This window comes from Nicotiana tomentosiformis, chromosome 10 (assembly GCF_000390325.3).
Source record: "Nicotiana tomentosiformis chromosome 10, ASM39032v3, whole genome shotgun sequence".
NCBI lineage: Eukaryota > Viridiplantae > Streptophyta > Magnoliopsida > Solanales > Solanaceae > Nicotiana > Nicotiana tomentosiformis.
In genome coordinates, this window is record NC_090821.1 from 79,756,558 (window position 1) to 79,776,657 (window position 20,100).

The 20,100-nt window shown below is 37.9% G+C and overlaps 1 protein-coding gene across 1 annotated transcript; it reads left to right on the top strand.

Annotated features, from left to right (window-relative positions):
• Window positions 1-8,067: 8,067 nt before the first annotated feature.
• Window positions 8,068-13,402, top strand: LOC104119642 (sodium/calcium exchanger NCL1-like). The gene is made up of 9 exons (XM_009631205.4): window positions 8,068-8,525; window positions 10,087-10,287; window positions 10,369-10,550; window positions 10,699-10,841; window positions 11,213-11,459; window positions 11,648-11,799; window positions 12,148-12,385; window positions 12,490-12,813; window positions 12,982-13,402. The coding sequence occupies exons 1-9, from the start codon at window positions 8,129-8,131 to the stop codon at window positions 13,210-13,212; spliced, it is 2,115 nt and encodes a 704-aa protein (XP_009629500.1). The 5' UTR covers window positions 8,068-8,128; the 3' UTR covers window positions 13,213-13,402.
• Window positions 13,403-20,100: the final 6,698 nt, after the last annotated feature.

Here is a 20,100-nt window from a genome sequence, read left to right on the forward strand (position 1 = left end):
GTAACTCTTTAGTTTCCTATTCCTTCTAATCGGCCTTTATGTAGGCGTAAGTTATCTTCCGATCTGTGGCTCATGGTATTACTTTAGCCTTTCATAGACGCTATGGAAAACCATGATACAATCTTCTAATGATTCAATCTTTTTTCTATGACCTGGACCCAATTTCTTCTTTTAACTTATATTGGAGTCTTCTACGACTGATCATTAATCGAATAATTCCTTCGTTCTATCTCAGCTTCCTTCAAACGTAAGCAATTGCTCTTCCTGGTCTTTTTGCCCCCTTGTTGGGTACATGCTTAGTTTATCTGAGTTATCACGCATGCCAAAATTTTTGTGCAACTCATATGGTCTCGAATATTACTTTTGATTTTATTTCCTGCTCATTAGCCATGGCAGGTGCCACTTTCTTTTGGAGTGCATAAAATTTTGTAGTGAGACTGTTGTTACACGACCATTTCCTCTTTAGATCACTGTGCTTAGGTTGAAGCCTTTTTCCTTATTTCCTTAGCTAGTCTTTCATTGTAGTATTTAGGGAGAATCCTCTGACTCTTGTAAAGCTGCAAGCTTATCACATTGTATACTTGACAGAACTTTTGATGTTCTTCCCCGCCTATAATTATTCGTAACACTCATACGGTATCTTTATCTACCCCAACTCCTATCTGAATATTTCTCAAGGTTCACAATGTCATATCTGCGAGACTGAATTCCCCATGTTAGGGTTCACTATGTTTATCTTGCACAATCTATTGATTTGTCTGTATCCTCTTATCTAGCCATATCTAGGCTCTTCACGAATCAATTACTAACTACTCGTTGTCCCATTCTCATATCAATATTTCGCGTAATCTTTCTTGGGTTATTTCCTTTGTCTTAACTTACCTCTCGCACTGACTCCTTATTTATTAATAATATCTCAGGAAGGAACCCTTACTTCCTCTCCTTGACGTCGTGCTTGCGTAATAGTCTGGAATCGTAGCACATCTGTAGGATTTGAATAAGTGCAATCTCATCTCCTTTTCATTTTTGTCGCACTCTTCCTTTACCATTCCATAGTTACTAGAATTACTTAATTTTGACTTAATGCCACATAACTCCATATTCTCCCTTTAGGGGTGCACTAAGATTTAGTGCTACGATGATCTACATATAGATGTTTTACCTTCTCATCTTTGGCATCTTTTCACATCATCGATGATCCTTACTCGCCTCACGGTAATCCTTCTGTACCAAAGATAATGAAATTCCTCACTCACGAGGGTGACACTTAGTGTATCTGGCACATATAGTCCCTTAAGCTTAACTTTACTCACCTTGCTTGCTTTAGGGAAGCGTCTTCCTGAATGACCTTTAAAGAGTATTCTTCTGTCGTCCATTCTATTATCGTCGAGATGCAATCTCTGAAATTCTCATGATGCCGACTATTACTCAGTCCCTAGTTCATGTTAGTTTATCTTGTTCATTAGTCCATGCTGATTTCTTATTACTCTGGGGTCCAATTTTTTTCCTTTTGGTAATCACGTTGGAGTCATGAACTTATTTCTCGAAATGAGGATATGACTTTATGGCCTATACTCTTTTGTTGTCTCAAGGCCTGTCACCTATCGTCTTTTCCTTCACTTGACTATAGACTCTGTAATACTGTCATTCATTTCATTTTTTTTAATCATCCATTGTCATCCATGTATCACCTCTTACTCGTAATGCTTAATTAACTCTCTTTTTCTTTTCCTGCTAACATTTCTTTCTATCACTTTATTCTGAAAAATTTAACAAGACATTCTTTTGCTTTTAGCTCCCCTTGCTCTATCCACTGGTTCTTTGAATTGCCTAACATTTTCTCCCTACTAGGGACGAGATCCATACTAAGGTAATATTTATCCCTTCAAGGCTTCTAGTGCCTATCTTTGTAGTACTCATATCTAGCTGTACTGTTTTAGAATGCACCATATGGGTGTCTCACAAGGAGATCTATTGTCATATTTGCAATATCTTTCGGAAATGTCAATTAACACAAACAATCCATTCACCATTCTGGGTTACTCTAACCCAACCTGATCTTGATATCCGTCCTTCTCTTATACTACTTCTGTTAGCTCCCATACGACATAAATGAGATGGGTGTGGCCAATTGTACATACCTCTGTTACTGTTGAATGTAACTCAAAATGCTTATATTTTTCTGCTTGAATTGTAAATACTGTTAATCTTTATTAACTGGGTATCTCGTACCCTTCTTCACCTTGCTTCTTTTACTTGCTGAAACTTGTGTCTACCTTCCGATTCTTTTATTCCTTTTTACCGTAAGAGTGGATAGGCATTCTTGCCTTAGGGATCATTTTCAAGAAGCTTACACGTTTTAGTACACACATGATCTACTGAAGACCTTACATTTACTCATCATAAGCATCATGAAAAATCGAGTTCCTCTGACTCAACTCTTATATAGCCACATTCAATCTTTTACCAATTGTCATTTTGGATGTAGGCATCATCATATTATGAATAAGATAGAGTTTAGGAAATTGAGTTCTTACAACTGAGCTCTACCACATGATCTAGAGTAAGAAGAAAGAGTGATAGTCCTAAATGCCCTGTAGCCTCCTACTTATAAGTGTGGTGCACAACACACCCATAAACAAGACTCTACTAGACTCCCTAGGACAGAACTGCTCTGATACCACTTTTGTCATGCCCCGAACCTGGGGGGGGGGAGGGGAGAGACCGGCACCCGGTGCCTCACCTATCCTTGCATACCAACTTGCGACTAAGGGGCTCTGAACATATAATGTCATACTTTGTCCATGGGCCACATTGGAGGACAATTGCAAATGCTGACTAAACATCAATATAAAGTTGGGACAATAAGGACGCCATAACTACTACGACTGACAAACCAATAAAATATACATAAACGGCTTACAAGCCCAACATACTGCACTAACTGACAAGATAAATGTCTACAAGCCTTTATGATGGATGAACTGTGATCGGAACAGGGCCCCGACCTACTCATAACATATATACATATATACACAAGATGTACATAAAGCTCTAGACCCAGCAACTCCGAAGGGCATAGAGCTTACTGATCAAGCTGAACTCGAGCAACACCTAATGAGGAGGTCTACCCGTCTGTCTGTGTGAACCTGCACGCATGAAATGCAGCGACCCTAGAAAAGGGATGTCAGTACAAAATAATGTACCGAGTATATAAGGAAATATACTGAAAGCTGAAACTGGACTGATAATATAATAACTGATAGTAACTAGGTGTCAAAGATAATCTGAAGATATGCTTACCTGCTGATACTGACTCAACTCTCTCAATATAGTAAGTAAAATAGTTGTTCGACTTTATAAGGCTCGACATATATATAATTGCTCTGCCGTAGTAGGCTCTCTCATAGGCGCTCGACCACAATAGGCTCGGTATATAACTTACCATCTGATCAGAGGTTACCCAATAAGGGCCTGCCCATCGATTATAGCTCGATGGTAATGAAAATACTATAATACTGTATATATAGGCTCTCTGCTCTCTTGACTGAAAGAAGACAATACTCAATTAAATATGAAGTCCCGATAAGGAGAATACTATGATTTATGAGACTAGGATAATGTATATAAATTCGGGAGTATGAACTTCTCTTTATACCTCGTTATTAAACACATGTAATTATGAGATCATGCCAAAATGAAGGAAGGACTTAGCCTTAACATACCTGAGCCGGTTATCTGGACAACCCTTCTAGCACACGACAATTGTGACAAAATTCGTGATGGCAAGATCGGAGTAGGGAAAAATCCGTATGATATTCTTGAGAAAGATTGCACCGTACTCCCTTAGAATCGCAAAATCCCGTTGCTATTACCTTATGAAATCTCGTATGAATTTTTGTAGCAAATTCCGTATGATCACTTTGTGAATTTGATCACAACCTTGTAAGATACCTACTAAAGCAATAACGTTAGAGTCTTTATGGCTTTTTTGTGAATTCCATATCTTTGTGAGTAATGCAAATATTGAATTTGAGAAGTCATCTTTCAATCATTTCTTTAAAGATTGCCACCTTGCAAAGTTGTTCAAGAGTCACTTAATGGCTCATGTATGTGGCTTACACGTTAATTCCTTAGTCTTTGTCCAAAGACTTTAATTAATCATCCACTCATTATTAATTAACTTGTTAATTCCCCCATTATCCAATAATTACCCAATTATCTACATAATTAGGAATTATCTCAAATTACTTAAAATACTACTCACTTTTAACACACTTTGCACATCTTTCTATTATGGCCATGTGGTACCTTGTATGACACTAGTCCATAAATATGGGGTATTGTAGTTTGGACTGTATTTTATCTCAAAATGTCAAATTTCGACAAAAAAATATTTTCTTTTATTTGCTTACCCTCTCACCTTCACGAATTTACTCATCACTTGTTTGAAGTAGCATAATGCTTATAATCTCCAAATAATCTCATTCCCAAACTTACGTCGATTAGCTTACGATAAAATTTTAACGTACGAAAATGCGGGATGGGACATCTCATTTCCGAACTTATATCAATTTATTTATGGCGTACTTTCACGTATGAAAATATGGGGTGTAACAGAAACAAAGGGGCAAAACAATAGGAGATAACAACAGAATTACACTTACGCTTCATGTTCCATTCCTCGGGAAATGACATCTTCTCGGTCGGAATTAGGTCTGAAGTCTTCACTCGAGCGAACTTGCCCATCCAATCTCGATCTTTTTCCTCGTCTATGCTTGAGGACAACACCTTGGTAGCCCGACACTAGAGTTTTATTAACCCACCTCGATAGAGGCGGGGGTTGTACAGTCTAATAAGATGGTCGAGGGTAAAAGGCATCCCCCCGATCTTGTTCACGAAGAAGCGGATACAATAACGATCCACCAAAAGAAAGGATGGATTTGGCCTAGGATTATTTGGTATTGGAGACAAAAATCGATAACAACAGGGTCGAGGGGGCCAAATGTGAAATGGTAAGTATACACACTTAAAAACCCTTTCACATAAGTAGTAATATCTTCTTCGGGAACCGGTATTATCACTTCTATTTTCTCCCAGTTATAATCTTTTCTCAGCTGCTCGAAGTGTCCCTTAGTTATCGAGTACATATACCTCAATACTGGTTCACATCGACCAGGAACCGACGAGTCTTTATCGACCTTGAAATCAGAAGTAAGAACGCACCCCCCGGGAACGCACTCCTCCGGTTGTGGCTCCACTGGTGTTTTGTCGGGCGGTGGGCCGTGAAGAAGAAGCTTTTTCTTTTTGAGGAACGATTTTTGATGTTTTTGCCATTTGAATCCGAAGGTTGAAGATAGAAGAAAATGATAAAATTTGGTGCCTTAAAGGGAGATTTTGCAGTGAAAATCACAGATTCACAAATGAAGAACTCAGAAGATGCAAGAAAGGACTTAGAAAATTTGGAAATTTGAGATGTAAAAGTGATAAATGGTAAAAAGAGGGACTATTTATAGATTGAGCAATGACAGTTCAATATCAGCAGTGGCCGACCATCGTCTGACTCACATAAAATGCCTTGGTAAACTGAACCGACGAGACAACTATCACGTACGTCATGGTCGGTCTCGATGCAAATGTCAGTGTATATCTAATAGTGCCGTTGGAAAATCACGTCGTTTCTTGCCACATCCTTCCCGAGAAACTAGGGGACTATCTGTATACGGTCAAAACCGATTTCAACATTCGTACGACTGGTCGAGATGGGAACATAATGGACCGAAGAACGTCTTCATAATATCGGGATGAGATCCGAAGCCAGGTTACCGAGTTTCGAGTTCTAGGGATCGATCAAGAGTTCCAGGGACTGATAAATACTGAGCTCGAAGTTATTATCGAGCTCGAATCCAAATCGAACTATGATGCGAAGTGACGTTATCGAGCTTAAGAGCCAAAGACCGACCGATATTGAGCCCGAATCAAAATCGGGCCCCGAGTCAATATCGAGCTCATAGACAAGAGCCGTTACAGCCGCACTAAGGGAGAGAATCTCGGCGAAAATTAGGAAAAAACTGATTTATAATGGGTTTCCCACTATGTATTTTTAATTATATCTAAAGTAGGATCCCTCCACTATAAGAGGGATGACTATTATTTCTGTAAGGGGACGACTGTTAAGGCATTAACACACTATAACTCAGATACTGTTGATACACTCCCATATTGAAGGATTATCCCTTTTAGCTTTTATAGATTGATTCATCTTGCTTATCCATAAATCATCCCCCATTCAACTTTGTTTGTATTTCATTCTTTACAGTCAATATAAGATATTCATACTTCCCTTTACGATTTGTGTCAAATTATACCACGTACCCTTAGAACTATGTACAAATTCAACTCTATCCATTTTTCGGGTAAACAATATTGCCATAAACGATGTGTATTCGAACACGAGAATAGTAAGTGATTAATATTTTTGTCATGTAGGTGGCAAATGTGACATAATTTGGATGTAGTGATATACACATTAATATATGTATTATACCTTTTTTTTTTTTTTTTCTGCACCCGATATTTACGTCAAATCATATTAATTTATCATGATTAAGTCATTTAATATTATTATAATATATATTAATTAACTATAATTAATTGATAAAACTCGAAATACTTACACATATTAGTTTGGCGCAAGCACCTGGTTAATGCAAGTATTTTTGCCACGCCAATATCTTACCAATCAAAAGGGTTCTTTCGTTTACTTTTTTTCTTCGGTGATACCCAGACAAGTGGGTTTGATGAAGCCAGCTAAAGATTGTGGTGTTTGATTATTTCTATAAAATATTTAGAGTGGTTACCAGAAGACCCAAAAAAAAATTAAATCAACTAGTTACTGGTAAAATTTGTTACTATTTAAATATTCTTGGAGGGAATTGATCTAACCACCGAGTGAAAGATGATTTCGTGGATACATTTAATTTTCTGATTTTGATGAATTAATGTCTTTTTAAATCTTATTTCCATGCCAATAATTAAATGGTGGAAATTAAGAAAGAACAACGTTGTACCAAGTTGTGTACTAGGGATAAAAGAAATCCTATAACTTAATTGTCTTCGAATTAAAACATGTGAGAAATCATTAAATTAGACTATTAGAGCTAAAGCATTAATCACATGCGCGCGCCACCACTCTTCGTCCATTATTAACCACATTTTGCACCACAAACTGAAAATTAATATTGATTCTAGCACCTCCACTAGACAACCATACTTATATGAATATTCAATTGTACTACTTTATTTATGTTCTCCCTAAGTCTTCAATTATTCATTAAATTTAATATAGACCCTAAATTTTCGGGTCTTAATTAAACATTTTTTTATGGACAAAATAAAATATAACGATGATGCAACCTCCTGATGTGAGCATGATGTCCTATTCAATTGTACTTCTTTATTTATGTTTTCGCTAAAGCTTGGTTGGATGATTGTTATTTATTGTATTTTTTGTTACTTTAAATACGATACTATGTTTGTTTTGATTGTTAGTTAAATATTATCGTATCGTTAAATCTGTCGTTACGTAACGATGAAATGTGTCACTTTATGTAACGACTGATTTGGTGTGGTCGCGTCGTTACCTTATTTTTTTCTCTCAATCTCACCCTTCATTATTATTAAATAATTTTATTTTATTATTTACCCTACCTTTTTATATAGTGATTTTACCCTGTATGATAATTTTTTTTTATAATATTACAAGTTTATTCTTCATATTGCTGGTGCGTGATATCATGAAATGATGACAAACGACACAATCTATCCGAACATCATATTCATTAAACGATACAATGCAATAAAATACAATATGATACGATACACTATGAAACCATATTACCACCATCCAAACAAGCATTAAGTCTTCAAGTTTTCGGGTCTTAATTAACTATGTTATTGGTGGACAAAATAAAATATTACGATGATGCAACTTCCTGATGTGAGCATGATGTCTTATTCTACAACTTCACTTCTCCAGTTGAGTACTATAAATATTAACCAGTAGCAGCTAAGGAATAATAAACATTGAGGTTCATACTTGCACAAAATTTTCTTCATTTTCTCAAGAATGGCTAGCTTTTCTTTCTTCTTTATTACAATCTTGATCTTTGTTTTTCCCATTATTGAAGGGCGTATTCTGAAACTTGAAGGTTCAGAAAGTAGTAGATTGATCTCAGATGGAGTTGAACACTTCAAGAATCAATCAGAATATCTAAGCCCAGGCAGCTCAAAGGCACTTATAACTTCAGGGGATGAATGTAAACATATATATGGTTTCTTTCCATGTGTAGAAAATATTGGAGGGTACATTTTCATGATTGTCATATTTCAGTACTTGCTAATTCTTGGTGAGAAAGTACAGTCCATAGGAAGCAACAGGCTCTTTAGTATTCTTGACACTGGAATTTTTGGTGCGAGTATCTTTCCAGCCCTTATAACTTGGCCAAGAATTGTTATGGCGTTTGGTAATTATCTATTCCTTATAACTTTTTTTTATCTTTCCAAGGAAATGTTCAAGTACCATATTTATTTATATATATATATATATATATATATATATATATATATATATATATATTACACTTACATCATAAAGGATTTTACAATACAAATGTAATTTAACCAACTATATATACCAAGTTATTATCCTATTTCGTGTTACCATATCAGGTTTGCTATGATGAGTTACTTATTACTATAAGTCAACTCAAATCCATACACTATCAATGCAGAAAACCTAAACTCTTGTACATATAAGTAGCATGGGCGGAGCCACCTTAGGCTAAGAGTGGCCTGGTGCACACCCTTCACCGAAATTATGTGTGTACAGAGGTTAACTGTTAGCTATTATGAGTGTATTTTTAATTTTGTACACCCTTAATACAACAACAACAACCCAGTATAATTCCACTAGTGGGGTCTAGGGAGGGTAGTGTGTACGCAGACCTCACCCCTACCCTGGGGTAGAGAGACTGTTTCCAATAGACCATCGGCATCCTTCCCTTCAAGAACTCCCCACCTTGCTCTTGGGGTGACTCGAACTCACAACCTCTTGGTTGGAAGTGGAGGGTGCTTACCATCAGAGTAACCCACCTTGTCATAGGTAAGAAAACCTGTACATCCTTAGCCAAATTTCTAGCTACGTCACTGATAAGTAACATGTTTGATCCACGTCTTCTAACAATTGTGAATTAGTGATCCCATGTGGCGAAGCTAGTAATATTGCTAATGGTGTTCAAAATTATAAAATATATGTGCAAACAATAATATTTTGACCTTATATACTGTAGGGTCTATCCCATAAATTAAGGAAGATAACTTTCTTTCCTTTGATTGACAACCATCTTTTCTCAAGGAAAATATCAAATTGTTAGGCGGATAAAAAAATAATTTGCATTACAAATTTTCAACCAATCCTTCATTATGATTGGTTCAAGAGGTAGGCTATTTCTCATATAAAAGGAGAGCTTCGGCTTCTTCATTTCACCACACAGAAAGAGAAGCAACACAATAGTTGCAGAGAGTATTTCTCAGGCATTGTGAGAAATAAACTCTATAGAGGAAAATAAAGAGTGAGCGATATTATAGTGAAGTGAGAATATCAAAAAAGGGTTATTTCTTTTGAGTGTTGTAGTGATTTTTGGAGTATTTTACTCGGACCTACAAAGTGTAAAATTCCTTGCTATAGTGATATTAGTTGCTCGTCTCAGGGCCGTGGTTTTTTCCCTTATTCAAAAGGGTTTTCCACGTAAAAATCTTGATATCGTTGTCACTCTTTTATTCTTGTTAATTACCGTATGTCGGTGCTATATTATTATTCCTCTTTTAGTACCGTAAATATTATTTCTGTGAGGGTTTAATCCCAACATATACAACATAATTTTCAGATGAAGGGTATTCGACTGGCCATCTGGTTGTAGCTTAGCTCTGCCCCTGCCTCTCATCCCTTTAAGCATTGGAACAAAATGCACACAATCTCTAAATTCTTCCTTGTCGAAAAATTCTAACTAGCCATTGATTTTCCAGTATCTGGACTACTGGTTAGCAGAGAGCAAGCTCAAGTATCGGTATCTTCTGCACTTGGTTCGAATGTTGGTTCCAGTGTCTTGAATCTTACTGTGCTCTGGGGCATATGTGTCATACTTGGGAGACAAAACATCTCAGGAAATTCAAATACACAAAGTGCAGACTCATCTTCTTCTACTTTGAAAATGAAAGACTTAAAGCGTATGTTAATTTCCTTTTCATACTATGAAGTTTGGAAAAAGATATAACTAAGCATCATAAGAATGAGATCTTTCTTTACAGGTACTGGAATCATAACAAATGATCTAACTGGTTATATAGCTGGAGTCATGTTTCTCTCCCTTGCACCATTCATAATAATGCTATTCGTCGATATCATTAGTTCATCAGTAGGAAAGCGCATTACCGTTCTTGTTGCTCTCATAGTATCAGTCACATTGTTGCTGTCATATTTCGCATATCAGGTTATCATCAACAACCTAATTTATGGTTCATTATCCAATTGATAATCCTGATCACTGTCAAATTAACTTAAGCTCATATATAAGTCACTCTTTTGTGTACTTCAGGTTGTAAAAACATGTCTGTTTATTATGTTTCTGATATATGTAGATGTGGAATCCATTGATTCAAGAAAAGTGTTTAGAATACATAAAACACGAAAACCTGGTGAAAGTGTTTGTGGAGCATATCCAAAGGCAGGCAAGAGGAAATCTCTTTAAAGGTGGACGTCCTGACATTAACGCGCTCAAAGGGTAACATTTTTTGACACCCTTAAATAATGAGTTAAATCTACCGCCCATACTTTTAAGTCACCTGGAAGTGTAAACATCTTACTTTTACAAGTCACTGTGTAGAAGTTAAACTCTTATGAAAAGTCTTGTTTCCTCATATATTTATCAAGACTTACAGTTAATACTATCTTGAGTTGAGGGTCTATCGAAAATAACCTCTCTATTCCAACGGGTAGGGTTAAGGTCTGTATACACACTATTCTCCCCAGATACCTTACCTGTGGGATTTTACTGGGTTGTTGTTGTTGTTGTTGAAATACAGTTAATACTACAATTCATTTAAAGTAGCAGCATTTTGATCTATTTAAGTCAAGATAATTTCACTCGTGCAGATTATTTATCAAAGCCGATAAAGATAGGAGCAACTCCATAACACTCACTGAACTAGAAGAACTGGTAAACCAGCTTGAATCAGGAAAGGTTAAAGTGGACAGTAACTTTGCCCTGTCAACACTGTCAAGGATATTCGACAAAAATGGAGATGAAAGGATAAATGAGGAAGAGTTCATTGAGGGATGCAAGAAATTGATACAGGAATCCAAGGGCGATTCCACCTCCATCAAGAAACATTTTGATGAGGCAAAAAAAAAATCATCTTCTTTTGCTCTTTCACTAATATAGACACTAGTGGCTCTATCTGTGACAAAAAGAATTACTTTTAGTTAGTCAAAATAAAAGGATGTTGATAGAAACAAGGTGGAATACGATCATAATTTGAGCTAGTACTATGTAAAATGATTAATTTTTGCAACTCCATATATATGCAGGTAGTTAAGGCGTACACTGAGGGACAACAAAAAGAAATAGTTAAGATTCAGGAGCTCATGCCAAGAGTTCTCACACAAATACAGAACCAGGCAATTGAATCCGAAGGCCTTTTAAAAGATGACGGTAGCCCCAACATAGAAGCTATTAAAAGGTAATGTTTGTTGGATTTTGCATATGTTACTGCTGATTTACTAGAATAATAAGTAGTTTAGTTGTAGGAGGACTCTTTGTTTGAATTTAATTTTAGTTAGATAAGTTTAGTTGAGATATTTTAGGCTTTTGAATTTTATTCTACAAATTTTCTGTTTTCAGAGTAGGCTATTTAAAGCCCTCCATGCTTAATAAAATTCAAGAGAGAAACTTTCAATAAATCTTCCAACCTTTTTTGCTGAACCATCTTTTGAAAAACCAACAATGTTTTTTCAAGTTCAGAGGAGAAATTTCACAAGCTCCTAAGAATCAATGTCTCATTAATCCTTATCATCTGATCGTGTTACAGGCTCTTCCAAAAGTTAGATGATGATCAAAACAGTTACTTAACACCTTCAGAACTGGAGAAACTAACGGAAAATGTCAAAATCAGAGAAGTACATCTAGATCACCAAGGCTCTATCGAGGAAATCATCAAGGATTTTGATCAAAATAAAGATAACAAGATAGACGAAAATGAGTTTCTCGATGGTGTGAAATATTGGCTTCGTAATGCCAAGAGGACTACCGAAGAACTTCAGGATAAAGTAAAATATATTGCTAACTAAATAGTCCTATATGTCTTGTGTCTGATGTATATATGTACAAGATATTTTGACAGCTAGATTTGTTTTGGAATTTATTTTTGCAGATGATATGGGGAGAAGTCGACAAGTTCTTGGATGAGGCTAAAAGAGAAAAACATAAACGTTTCGACTACTCTTTGGTGTTGAAAGGAGCATTCTGCAAGTCTGTGCTGCAAGTGATTTTGGGCACTGCTATATTAACATTGTGTGCTGATCCACTCATGGATAATATTATACGACTCGCAAATGCAATTGGCACGCCTTCTTTCTTCCTATCATTTGTCATAGTACCTCTGGCTATCAATGCAAGAACTGCAATAACAGCAATAACTTTATTATCTTCAACAAGCCAGCAGAGTTCCACAACTTCTTCTTTGACATTTTCCGAGGTCTACATCTCTTCTCATCTATCTCAAATTCTCCAACACAGTTACTATGTTCAGTAGATTCTTTTCTCTTTATTTTCTCATGAAACCTCCGGCAGAGTACTTGCTTTCTTTTGTATTTGTAATTTTGCGTTGACAACTCTAATATTATTTAATTTTTTTTACAAGCAGATCTATGTCCGAGTAATCTTGAACAACATTATGGGGATGTCAACAGTGTTATTTGTGTTGTATGCAAAAGACTTAACATGGGAGTATTCAGTTGAAGTGTTGACATCTATGGTGGTTTGTGCTGTAACCGGCCTTTTTGCATTTGTCCGCACAACCTATCCACTTTGGACTTGTATCATAGCTTTCCTACTTTATCCTATCTCACTTGTACTGCTTTATCTCTTCCATTAATTGCATCTTGTATTGAATCCTCTAATCTCAAAGTTATTCAGCTCATGAAAGTGTTGATAGCAACATATGTATAGTGGTCTGAGTTGTAGAAGGCCTATTTGCATCATCCCCACCACCTATCCAATCTCACTTGTACTGCTTTACATTCTCTATTCTTCAATAATAACTGCTTGACGCTATAATTTAGATCCACTAATCTCAAATTCTTTTATACTTTTTTTGTGCTTATAAATTTTTAAGTTCTTGTTCTTTCAGATTTTGTCCACACTTACTAATTAAGTATAGCAATTAGTGAGCAAAGGAGACCAGGCCGTAGGGCAACAAACTAGAGAAAATAATAGGGAGTCATGACCATGATCACATCTTGTTCTTAAAAACAGATAGTTGCGAGTACAACAAAAATAAACCCAATAAAATCCCACGAGTGAGGTCTGGGGAAGGTAGTGTGTACGCAGACCTTACCCCTACCTTATGAGGATAGAGGGGCTATTTCCGATAGACAGTTGCGAGTATAATAGACTAATAGAACAACATTTCATTATTCTTAAATATAGACTAGGTGTAACGACCCGACCGATCGTTTTGAGCTCTATCGCGTCATTCGGCGGTTTGAGGCCATGAGCAGCTTCACTTCAGGTATTATGACTTGCACGCGTGGCCGGGATTAAATTTCGGGAAGTTCAGAGTCGGTTTGGAAAGAAAATTGTCGTTTCGAAAGCTTTAAGTTGAAAGAATTGACTAAGATTGGATTTTAGAGTAAATGGCCTCGGAATTGGTATTTGAAGGTTCCTGCGGGTACGTATGATGATTTCGAACTTGGACGTATGTTTGGATCGGGGTTTGGATGCCCCGGGAGCGTTTCGACACCTATTGTGGAAGTTAGCATTTTGGAAGAAGTCCATAAATTTGGGTTGAAGTGCATTTCAATGTTATCGATGTACGTTTGGAATTCCGAGTCTGAGAATAGCTCCGTATGGTGAGTCTTGTATTGGGAGCATGTACAAAAGTGGATTTGGAGGTCCATAGGTCATTTTGGAGTCGTTTGACAAAAGTTAGGAAATTGAAGGTTTTTGAGATATTTGACCGGAAGTGGATATTTTATATCAGAGTCGGATTCTGATTTCGGAAGTTGGAGTGGGTCCGTAATGTCAAATGTGACTTGTATGCAAAATTTAAGGTCAATCGGACGTGATTTGATAGGTTTCGGCATCGAATGTAGAAGTTTGAAATTCTAAAGTTCATTAAGCTTGGGATGGAATATGATTCATGAATTCGATGTTATTTGATGTGATTTGAAAGCTCGACTAAGTTTGTAATGTGTTTTGGGGCGTAATGGTATAATTGGTTGAGGTCCCGAGGGCTTCGGGTGGATTCCGGATGGTCAACGGATCGAGTTTGGACTTGGAAGAAAAGATGAGGCAGTTGATATCTAGTGTGATCGCACCTACGCAAAAGGGCCGCAGGTGCGAGCCAATGGTCGCATGTGCGGTTTGGGCGAAGCTGGGCAGTAATCGCATGTGCAAAGGGTTGTCCGCACCTGCGAAGGTGCAGACGCGGAAGGAAAGGCGCAGGTGCGAGGTTTTGGCCGCACTTGAAAGACCACAGATGCGACGAAGAGGCCGCAGGTGCGGAAGTCGAGGCTGGGTAGTGTCTCCTTTAAAGCGAGGGTTTGGCTCTATCTCATTTCATTTTCGCCCATGGAAGCCGATTTTGGAGCACATTGGAGTGCCATCTTCATCAATCATAATGGGTTGTGGAGCATTGGGCATCGATTTGAGTTGATTGAATGGCTTGGGAGTCGTTTATGGAACTTCGGAGCGAGGTAAGTCTCATTTCTAACCTTGTAAGGGGGAATTAACCCCATAGGTGAACTAAATTATTGTGTGCTCCTATTTGTGGGGGCTACATACGCACGAAGTAGTGAGAATCTGTATGTAGCTACTAGCTATGCCTACGTCTGGGTAGTTTTAGACTCACATTATGCCTTGTTGATATTGTTATTGATTTATGTTTATTATTTGCCTTGAAAGGGAGCGAGATTGAGTCTGCTTATTAAATGTTTTGAAAGGAGTTGAAATTGAAGAACTTAAGATTTAAAAGGTTTCATTTGAACTTCGTAATTTCGAAAAGAATTGAGGAATAAAATAATAGCTGAAGAATCTATGTGTAACCGCGTCGCATGTATGATCCGCGAGCAGGGTAATTTTCTTAAAACGCTACAAGTTGAGTTTTCCTTATTTTGAAAAGAACCAATAAAGAGATATGATTTTAAATGTTAAATTTATATTTGACCGCGTCGCAAGTATGATCCACGAGCGAGGTGATTTCTTAAATGTATGTTTGACCGCGTCGCACATATGATTCGCGAGCGGGGTATATCCTACTACTCTCATGGGAGCGGGCCGTTTGCCTCGGCAGGTTAAATAGATGCATCTATGGTTCGCGCCATTCGACTCTATGGCAGTGCACAATTTAAATATTTGTTGGATCGGGTCATACGACCTCGACATGATTTACGCATGCTTATATTGCTTCCCTTGAAATTTATAAATAATGATATTGCCTCCTCAGCCTGAGTTAAATTGTTAAATAATGAGAGATAAATTTGGAGATTTCTTAATTATAAAAGAACTACTTACTTACTTCAAAATATTGAGCTTGCAACCGTTCATATAATCCATATTTAATTATATCATTGATATCCTATTTATAGCCCATAGTAAGTGTTGAAGTCGACCCCTCATGACATCGGGTTCTGGGATGATTATGGGATGTTCAGTATTGAAATTGGAAAATATTATTAATTATTCTATAAATTCATATTTTACTAGATAAATTGAAGTAAATTTACGATTTTAAAAAAAAATTAAAATGAGAATTTAATTAACTATTTAGTGTTGGATTTCCTGACAGTGGTGTCCGGCACCATCACGACCTTTAATGAAATTTTGGGTTGTGACAACATGGTATCAGAGCACTAGGTTCACTTAGGTCTCACGAGTCATGAGCGAGTCTAGTAGAGTCTTGCGGATCGGTACGGAGACGTCTGTACTTATTTTCGAGAGGTTACAAGGTTGTTAGGAGCAATTCCCATCTTGATTATCATCGTGGGATTTGATTCCTTTGAGGCTTATGCCTTCATTTCCTTCACATTCAATCTTATGCGACATGAAACGCTTGCTATCGATCGAGAATTGAGGAATTGTAATGGTTCTACAAATGTGATGCGGGATGTTTCTCCATGCGTAGTTGATTGGGCCATTGTCGTCGCCTTGTGGAAGGATATTCTGTAATTTCAGCTCAATAGTTGTACTTCTGAGAGCTTTGAGGCTATGCACATGTTGCTATGATGCTCATGAGTTGTTATCACACAATATTGATGTGATGGTAGGATGCTTGCCTATGTTTTGGGGCAGTGAATGACTTGAAAGGAGGTTTACTTAGTGCATGATTCAAGGATTCAGTATTTTACTTCCGACGAAGGAAAGGCAATCGAACTAAGAATGTTCAGACTTGGGTTGATGGAGTAGCGAGACTCGATATTTTCGAGCGTGGTGGAATCTTCGCTTGTGATGTGGCGTCATCGTCCTCGATTGGTTATGATGTGTTAAGTTCGCTGGTGTTATGGTTTCCTTCTATTCACCTTGAGGAAAAGTATTATATATGTTGCCGAGAAAGCGGTTGTCAGAGGTCACAGTATGCAGTGGTTTAGGATCGAATTGGAATTCCCGATATTGATGGCTCGAGAAAGATTATTTTCGGAAGGGTTTAAAGTTGGTAGCGATCTATCGGTTCAAGTGTTACAGAGGTAGATTTTAATTTAAGGCAACAACTGGGCAGCGAAGGATGAGGAAGGTCATGTGGGAGGTGCCTTGCAGTGGATAAACTTATAAAAGGCCAAGTGTGAGGAACATGAGTCAGGTAGTTACTTAAAGGAGTGAGTTTGACCAAAGTGGGAGAGTGTCAAAGTAGCATGTGGTTCTATGATAGGATAACTACACGTCTTGAGGAAAGTTTAGAGTGATTTGGAATTCATGGTGGTCAGTGACTAGGTCTACGGACTTAATTTGAAATATTGGCTATTATGTGGCGGTAGATTGGATACAACAAAAAATAGTTGCATGATATGAAGAAGGATACCACATGACTTTGGATTGGAATGTACTGTCGCACCTTTAGTTGATGTCTATGAGGAGTGAACAGACTGGCGCAGTTGGTGAATGAGCTCAAACTCAGGATGATCTACTGATTTCGTACTAATTATAACTAGTGCAGCGACGTTGGAATATGTCGGCATGTAATTTCCACAAGTGGGTTATCTCCTGTGAGCAGGTTAGCGGTCATGTGGTGATTGACGAAGCTTCTGCGAAGAATTCTACTGGCTACCCGGTAAGAGATTTAATATGTAAATGTGGCTAGTGGTTCAGAGTGTTTATTAAAGGTTAATAGAAGGATTTCGAGGAATTTGGAGGGTTGATTGTGCTGGATCATGTCGATGAAGGAAGAATCTTGGTGGGTTCTAGGTTTATGCAATAGTAGCTTCAAGCTAAGTGGGAGAGTCCCACCGCCTACAGTTGGATTGCATGGTCGTCTATTTGTAAGATATTTAGGTATCAGCATATTGATGGGTTGCTACGACTACGGAAAGAGAATATCAGTGGTAATTTGAGTAAGCTATTTGAGGAATGTGTGCTATAGTTGGCCTTATCGATTCATGCTCAGGCTTTGGGAAGACTCAAGATTTATGCTTCGTGTAGAGGCGAGTTACAAGGAAGATGATTCGGCTAGGTGCTTCTTTGAGAGGGTACTCATGTGCTAGCGGAGCCTTGGAGTTGATTATATTCGGGACCAAGTCAGAGTGGGTGACTCTCAATAACGGTCCTAGTAGATTTAAAAGTTAAGGTGTGGTGTCTAAGGGTTTCAAGTCTATAGTATGGTTGAATAACGAGTTTTGCAGCGGATTATGATAAAGGAACTTGGAGTGTTCCGTGTTACCTTTGGTCTACGGGGTATCATGAGAGGAAGGGGAGCATGTAACTTTGGATTTATAGAAGAATCATCAGAATAGGTGTATCAGTTGAAGACACGATTATGCGCACAAGGAGGGTATGAAATGGTTCGTGGGTTTTGGGGACAATGTGGTCTCGTGAAATAGGGTCACTCAGAATGAGTGTGGATTGAATTCATTATATTAATAAAGGAGCTGTTGTTATTTCTAAGGAAGATCCAGAGTAAATTAGGAGAAGTCGGGTTTTGGTTAGCAATGGTTGAATTGGCATGATGATGGCAATGATTAGCTCCTTAAGCGTGTTGATTTGTGCATGTGATTTGTGGCAGTACGTGTGAGGTTTGACGGCTGCCGTAATTGATTTTAATTGAGGGCATTCGAGCATTATGTCATGTTAGGTGTAGACGGATTCCTGAAGGACTGTGGTGGTTTAGACCACTACTTGAGGTTGGTATTTTCTGCAGATTTGAGGATTTAGTCACAAGTTGAGATGGTTCTCTTGGAACGAGTTAAGTAAAAGGTTTCTATGTGGTGAAGTGTTTACTCTATTAGTAGTTCGGAGGTTAAGATGAAATTCCTGTACTGTTGTGTATTGGCATGACTAAGTGTAGTGATCGGCATGGGATTCAGAAGTTGAGGATCAAGGTTGCAGTTTCGTGTCGACAAGAAAGTCAAGAGCTCGAATGAGCGGGAAAGGATTTAAATGGTTAGAGTAAGCTGGTATTGTCTTTGGCGTCACCTGATATCGGTGCCTGGTGTAAAGAGGCTTTGCATATTGAATGCGGATTCTTGAATTTGCTTTACAACAATTGGTGTGGCCGATAGTATGAATGTACAGACTTGTTTCCTGGTGCGGAAGGTCATGGGAGCATATCCCACGGGAAGATGGTATAAGTGTGACATGTAGTCACTTGATTGATTGAAGAATGGAAACCAAGTATGAAGATTTTGGTAATATCGCTAATTGGGAATTTATGCCCGGAGGGCGCTCGGTTTATTTGGTGGTGGACTGTGGAAGTTGTTCCGGTTATGACGGTTGTTCTTATGTGTTATGGGAAAGAGGGGTTATTATGGACCCTTGAAAGGTTATTAGCCTAGTACGGTGCGATCAGAATCGGCTTGAGGTATGTGTATGGATTTAAAAGTGAATATGGCTCTATGTCAGGACGGATGTGTTCATTTTGGCATAGCGCTCCTTATGGAGGAATATTCGGACATTGGATGTTATTTCGTCGTCAACTATTTCATGTAATACTATATTGTGCCGTGTGAGTTGTGGAATGTCTTGATAAATTTCCTATGTGTTGAGGTTCCGCGTAGAGATGGTGTTGTGTGAGCGGGATGGCTCTCGAGCTTCAGATCATATATCGCACTTTAGTTGTGCTCGAGTTTTGTAGCGTATGGTACTATATGTCTCCCTAGGGATGGTATTATGCACTTAGCGTGCTTGTGGCCGCTATTCGGGTATTTTGTAATAATGAGCATTCTAACTCTGTAAGTATCTCCTTTTATAGATTTTATGTTTGGATCGAGTTGCGCGCCACAACAGTGTGATGTGGAGTACAACTCCCTATATCTATTCTTGTGTGTTTTGTTTCTCATTTTCTGGGGAAGGTTCATAACACCTTTTCGGTTGTTTAATTAGTTACGTGGGTTGAGTAGTTCTTTCCAGAGTGCGTTTTCCTTATGTATCACATTTAAGTTTGTAGTTCGGCACGTTGTGGCATCATATGAGATTTTGGCAGAGTCTGAGGTGGCTTATTGTCTGGGCAGCTTATATTAGGAGAGACGTGATTATTGGACCTGGGGTCAGTGTGATCAGATCGGTATGAGGCATAGTTAAAGAGTAAGTATCGGTATTCAATCCAGATTGAGGTAAT

Coding starts and splice junctions, on each gene's coding strand:
- LOC104119642 (XM_009631205.4), top strand. CDS start 8,129: ATGGCTAGCTTTTCTTTCTTCTTTATTACAATCTTGATCTTTGTTTTT. Junction 10,288..10,368: donor GAAAATGAAAGACTTAAAGC/GTATGTTAATTT, acceptor CTTTCTTTACAG/GTACTGGAATCATAACAAAT. Junction 11,460..11,647: donor TCAAGAAACATTTTGATGAG/GCAAAAAAAAAA, acceptor ATATATATGCAG/GTAGTTAAGGCGTACACTGA.